The sequence below is a fragment of the Triticum dicoccoides genome, chromosome 4B, assembly GCF_002162155.2.
Source record: "Triticum dicoccoides isolate Atlit2015 ecotype Zavitan chromosome 4B, WEW_v2.0, whole genome shotgun sequence".
Lineage (NCBI taxonomy): Eukaryota > Viridiplantae > Streptophyta > Magnoliopsida > Poales > Poaceae > Triticum > Triticum dicoccoides.
In genome coordinates, this window is record NC_041387.1 from 508,329,383 (window position 1) to 508,335,192 (window position 5,810).

Consider the following 5,810-nt stretch of genomic DNA (forward strand, 5'->3'; position numbering starts at 1 on the left):
CCATTTGGACCGAGGATCGCACGAATTTACACCGCAATCACAAAATAGCGGGAAACTTTTAATTGCGAATCAGCACACCATTCCTTTTCCAGCCTCTGGAAAAACCCCTGGCCCTTGTGTAAAACGAACCAAGGACAGACACAGAGGGCCACCGATCTCTCTCCGCCGTCCACAGATGGAGTTGCTGCCCCCAGTTGTTTTCCTTGCTGGGGACCGGCCAATAGATCCAAGCAAGCACCACCGGCCAAACACCAAAGCAAGGAAATCTCCGTGCACGACCTCGTCGCCTCCTGTCCCATCCCTCGTCTTTCTTGTAGTAAACCCTCGGCTTTCCTCGCTCGCCTTACCCCCGATCGGCCAGTGGGAAAAGAAAGGCAAGGGAGGAAGAATCGGGAAGCCCCATCAGGCGACGGTCCCTGTCGCTCCCTTGTCCGATCACCACGAGGTGAGCCGCTGTTTGTTCCTATAAAGGGCGTCCGTCCTCACCCGCAGCCGCTCGCCCTCGTGCACCATGGGTAGTTCCACCAGATCGTGTAGAGCCGGAGCAGTCCCGTTTGATAGTATTTGCTGGCAATTTTACCATCATCTGATGATGATGATGATATGTTTGTCGCCCAGAGGAGCGGACCAAATCGGCCTCGTCACAGGCTGAGGAAGATAGCTATCTATCAAGTCTTTCCTGCGGGGAGTGAGCTACACACTTGTCAAGCCAGGGGAATACGGCATCACCAAATTGCACGAAAGGTTTCACCCCTTGTGTCAAAAGTACAAAAAGGCCCTCTTTATCTTTCCCTCCTCTCTCCCTTTCTCTCTCTACAATTAGTGCATCACTCTCAGCTCACTCCACCGGTCCAGAGAGGAGCAAGACACACACCCACCCAACCCAAGCCCCTCCCCCAGGTCGGTCAGGTGGATGCCTTGTTGTTGCTGAGCCCAGGCCTTGGCACCTCCCCACAGACCACTCTCCGCTTCAACTGTCTCGCCAGGAACTGTGTGCCAAAATATCGGCGGCTCCGTTCTTCCTTCTCGCCGATTGAAGCCGCGCCGTTCCTCGCCAAATTCGCCCCCCTTCTCGCCGAATCCCGCATCTTGCTCTCGCGAGAGGTAGTGGTGGTAGGCGGCCATGGTGTCGAGCTCCTACTCCAACCTGTTGGACCTGGCCACCGGCGCGGCGGACCAGGGCCCGGCGCCGGCCGCGCTCGGCGCGCTGCGGCGGCGGCTCCCCAGCGTGGTCACCACGCCGGGGCTCATGGAGGACTCCCCGGCGTCGCCCTCCACGCCGTCCCCGGCGCCGCGCCCGCGCACCATCGTCGTCGCCAACCACCTCCCGATCCGGGCCCACCGCCCGGCGTCGCCGGAGGAGCCCTGGACCTTCTCCTGGGACGAGGACTCGCTGCTCCGCCACCTGCAGAAGAGCTCCTCCTCCCCGTCCATGGAGTTCATCTACATCGGCTGCCTCCGCGAGGACGTCTCGGTCCCCGAGCAGGACGCCGTGGCGCAGGCGCTCCTCGACTCCTACAACTGCGTGCCGGCCTTCCTCCCCGCCGACACCGCCGCGCGCTACTACCACGGCTTCTGCAAGCAGCACCTCTGGCCGCTCTTCCACTACATGCTACCGCTCTCCCCGGACCTCGGCGGCCGCTTCGACCGCCTGCTGTGGCAGGCCTACGTCTCCGCCAACAAGGTGTTCGCCGACAAGGTGCTGGAGGTGATCAACCCGGACGACGACTTCGTGTGGGTGCACGACTACCACCTCATGGTGCTCCCCACCTTCCTCCGCAAGCGCTTCAACCGCATCAAGCTCGGCTTCTTCCTCCACTCGCCCTTCCCCTCCTCCGAGATCTACAAGACGCTGCCCGTCCGGGAGGAGCTCCTCCGCGCGCTCCTCAACTCCGACCTCATCGGCTTCCACACCTTCGACTACGCCCGCCACTTCCTCTCCTGCTGCGGCCGGATGCTCGGCCTCCCCTACGAGTCCAAGCGCGGCCACATTTGCCTCGAGTACTACGGCCGCACCGTCAGCATCAAGATCCTGCCCGTCGGGGTCTACATGGAGCAGCTCAACGCTGTGCTCGCCTTGCCGGAGACGGAGGCCAAGGTCGCGGAGCTCATGGAGACCTACACCGGCAACGGCAGGGTCGTCATGCTCGGCGTCGACGACATGGACATATTCAAGGGGATCAGCCTTAAGCTGCTCGCCATGGAGGAGCTGCTGGGGCAGCACCCCGAGTGGCGGGGCAAGCTGGTGCTGGTGCAGGTCGCGAACCCGGCGAGGGGCCGGGGGAAGGACGTCGCCGGCGTGCAGGAGGAGACCTATGCCATGGTGAAGAGGATCAACGAGGCGTATGGCGCGCCGGGGTACGAGCCGGTGGTGCTGATTGACCAGCCACTGCAGTTCTACGAGCGCGTCGCGTACTATGTCATTGCAGAGGTGTGCCTGGTGACCGCGGTCCGGGACGGCATGAACCTGATCCCCTACGAGTACGTTGCCTCCCGGCAAGGCAACGACAAGCTGGACAGAATACTGCGGCTGTGCAAGCCAGAGGAGAAGAAGAGCATGCTGGTGGTGTCCGAGTTCATCGGGTGCTCCCCGTCGCTCAGCGGCGCCATAAGGGTGAACCCGTGGAACATCGAGGCCGTGGCTGATGCCATGGAGTGCGCCCTTGTGCTGCCTGAGAAGGAGAAGAATCTGCGGCACGACAAGCACTACCGCTACGTGGAGAAGCACGACGTCGGCTACTGGGCCAACAGCTTCCTCCAGGACCTTGAGAGGACCTGCAAGGATCACTCCAACCGGCGGTGCTGGGGAATCGGTTTCGGCCTGCGGTTTAGGGTGGTCTCGCTTGACCTGAGCTTCAGGAAGCTTGCAATGGAGCACATTGTTCAGGCGTACAGGAGGTCGAAGACGCGCGCCATTCTGCTGGACTACGACGGCACGCTGATGCCGCAGGCCATCAACAAGAGCCCCACTGCGAAGTCGGTCCAGATACTCAACAGCTTGTGCCAGGACCAGAGGAATGCGGTGTTCCTTTGCAGCGGGTTCAAACGCTGCACGCTCGACGAGTGGTTCCCTGCCGAGAACCTTGGCATGGCAGCTGAGCACGGCTACTTCATGAGGTATGAGCTTAAGTTAAGGTTTGCTTCGCTTTTATGTACATTCTTGCAAGCTTAGCTCAAACAAATACTTCAAAGTTAGTACAAAGTTGGATCATCTATTTTGAAACGGAGGGAGTACAATTTAGTGGCACATGTATGGAGAAATCTTTTGGTATGTTGCATCATAGGTTCAGTATTCTATGGCTGTGTGCATCGCAATGATGCAGAGGCCCGGGGTCAAGCCTCCTTTTCGAAGAAAATCATAGGTTCATATTCATATTTTGTTGCTATATATGGTGGGCGGCTGCTAAGCTTAACATGATCAGTTGCATTGCATCATTTTAGAAGTGCCTAGTTCTCTGATGTCTAATTTCTGAAATGTGCTGCACTGAAAAAGGCTGAAGAGGGACGCGGAATGGGAGACCTGCATCCCACCCGCAGACTGCAGCTGGATGCAGATTGCAAAGCCGGTGATGGAGCTCTACACCGAGACGACGGACGGTTCGATCATCGAGGAGAGGGACACCGTGCTCGTCTGGAACTACGAGGACGCGGACCCCGACTTCGGGTCATGCCAGGCCAAGGAGCTCGTCGACCACCTCGAGAGCGTGCTCACCAACGAGCCGGTGTCCGTGAAGAGCACCGTGCACTCCGTCGAAGCTAAGCCGCAGGTGAAGAAATCTCTCACTCAATCCCATTTCACCCTCTTGGCACGAATCAAGTTTCACCGCTCACAGAATTCTTGTGCTGAACAACAGGGCGTGAGCAAGGGCCTGGTGGCGCGGCGCATGCTGGCGGCGCTCCAGGAGAGGGGCATGTGCCCGGACTTCGTGCTCTGCATCGGGGACGACCGCTCCGACGAGGACATGTTCCAGTTCATCACCAGCTCCTCCTGCGCCGACTCGTTCGCGTCCACGGCGGAGGTGTTCGCCTGCACCGTCGGCCGCAAGCCGAGCAAGGCCAAGTACTACCTGGACGACACGGCGGAGGTGGTGAGGCTGATGCAGGGGCTGGCGTACGTCTCCGAGGAGCTCGCGCTGCAGAACCCCGCGCTGGGAGAGGAGGACCCCGAGGACCTGTGGTGCGTCGGCGAGCTGCAGTAGTAGGGAGCTGGAATGAAGCGCATGGGCAGCACAGCAGGAAGGCATTGTCGTGTTGGCAACAGTCTGAGAGGCTTCTGCAGCGTAGTTTAGGTGTACATGAGCTATGCTTTTCATGGTATTTGCTGCACTGCCGGTGGTTTGCTATTAGTAGTATGAGACTTGCTTTAGAGTGTCGTGAGCTCCGTTTGAAAACCTGGTAGTACTAGTTACCGCAACAATAATAATGTCTCTCTGAATGCCATGGAAAAATGCTACTAATGTGTGCTGTTAGAACATATTTTGCGCCAATTCTGCTTGCACCAAAACCGAGCGCGATATCTACTGATTAACCAGTGTCAAAGATTATATGGCTTCCTAATTCATCAAGTGTTGGAAACCTAATTCATCAAGTGTTGGAAAAAGGCGGAGCTTGCGAAATTCATGCAAGGCTCTTCAAGGCAAGACATGGATCTCAAAGCCCAAGTGAAGCCTGCAAGGCAGCTCTAGGCAATTTAAGCAAGTAAATGGGCCAAAGAAACCAAAGTTGCCAAGGGCTCAAAAGATGACTCAAAAGGAAGATGGAAGCCGAGGAACAAGGAGAGGAGACTCTGCATGAGCCGAGCATGGTTCTGTTCAGATTATTCTTTCGGTGGCTAGGCATGGTCCTGTTCAAATTATGGCTCAATGGAACACCAAACTAGATCGTTATCCTCCCACTCTATGCCCTGGTGCCAAGCCAAAGCCAAATGGGACTGAAGCTCCCAGTTCTAGTTCTCACGAAGCTCATGACAAAGGACCGGCTGGCCCTCATGGACCCTCAATGTCCTACAGTGCCCCCAAAGAAGAAGGGCTTTACATAGCGGGGTCAAAAGGCCATGCTGAGCTACATCAAGGCAATTCACCACCGTATGCAAGTGCCAGGTCGAAGCTTGCTCTTAGCCTCATCGACAAAGAGTGTCATCACAATGGGTAGGATGTACCGTATGGGTCTGAGGATGATAGCAACCGTCTTGAGGCGTATGTGTATCTCTTCTCAAGTGGCAATGAAAGTGACCAAGCCGGATGATGCCAATGAGCCTCTTGAAGACCCCCAACTTCGATGAATTCTATAAAGAGAATGACGATGATGATGATGAGAATGAGTAGTGGGTTATGCGGTAGCATCTCTCTTCTTCTCTCCTTTTGGTGTCTTTATGCCAAAGGGGGAGAATAATGAGCTCTATTAGGATTGGTCAGGTCACATTTGGGTGTATTGGTGATTTGGCAAGCCTCAAACTTTTGGCGTATTATTTGGCTTGGCCAAGACTTTTTATATTGGTATGTGCTAAGTACTATGTCCTATGTTCATGTGTGTGAGCATTGGTTGCTCTGAGTACCTTATTTAAGCTAACCATGAGACCATATTTTTTAATATCGTGGATATGTGCAATGTTGCTTATCTTGTTTATGTGATGCCATTGATGTCATTATTATATCTACCTCGTTGGTATCTTTGCTTATTAACTTTGTGGGCAACCGTATGATTATCTTATGCCATGTCGCACACTCCACCATGTGAGGCATTGTTAGATGCTTGATATCATGTTACCTCACATTGGTGTGCAACGATGATTTTTATATCTATTACACATT

The 5,810-nt window shown here is 55.6% G+C and overlaps 1 protein-coding gene across 1 annotated transcript; it reads left to right on the top strand.

Moving 5' to 3' along the window:
- The first annotated feature begins 526 nt into the window (after window positions 1-526).
- Window positions 527-4,487, top strand: LOC119291147 (alpha,alpha-trehalose-phosphate synthase [UDP-forming] 6-like). Its single transcript, XM_037569860.1, has 3 exons — window positions 527-3,117; window positions 3,494-3,767; window positions 3,855-4,487. The coding sequence occupies exons 1-3, from the start codon at window positions 1,124-1,126 to the stop codon at window positions 4,197-4,199; spliced, it is 2,613 nt and encodes an 870-aa protein (XP_037425757.1). The 5' UTR covers window positions 527-1,123; the 3' UTR covers window positions 4,200-4,487.
- The last annotated feature ends 1,323 nt before the right edge of the window (window positions 4,488-5,810 follow it).

What these genes read in the sequence shown, in the direction of transcription:
- LOC119291147 (XM_037569860.1), top strand. Translation starts at nt 1,124, where the DNA reads ATGGTGTCGAGCTCCTACTCCAACCTGTTGGACCTGGCCACCGGCGCG. An exon ending in GAGCACGGCTACTTCATGAG is followed by an intron (nt 3,118 to 3,493) that starts GTATGAGCTTAA and finishes GCACTGAAAAAG; the next exon opens with GCTGAAGAGGGACGCGGAAT. An exon ending in CCGTCGAAGCTAAGCCGCAG is followed by an intron (nt 3,768 to 3,854) that starts GTGAAGAAATCT and finishes GCTGAACAACAG; the next exon opens with GGCGTGAGCAAGGGCCTGGT.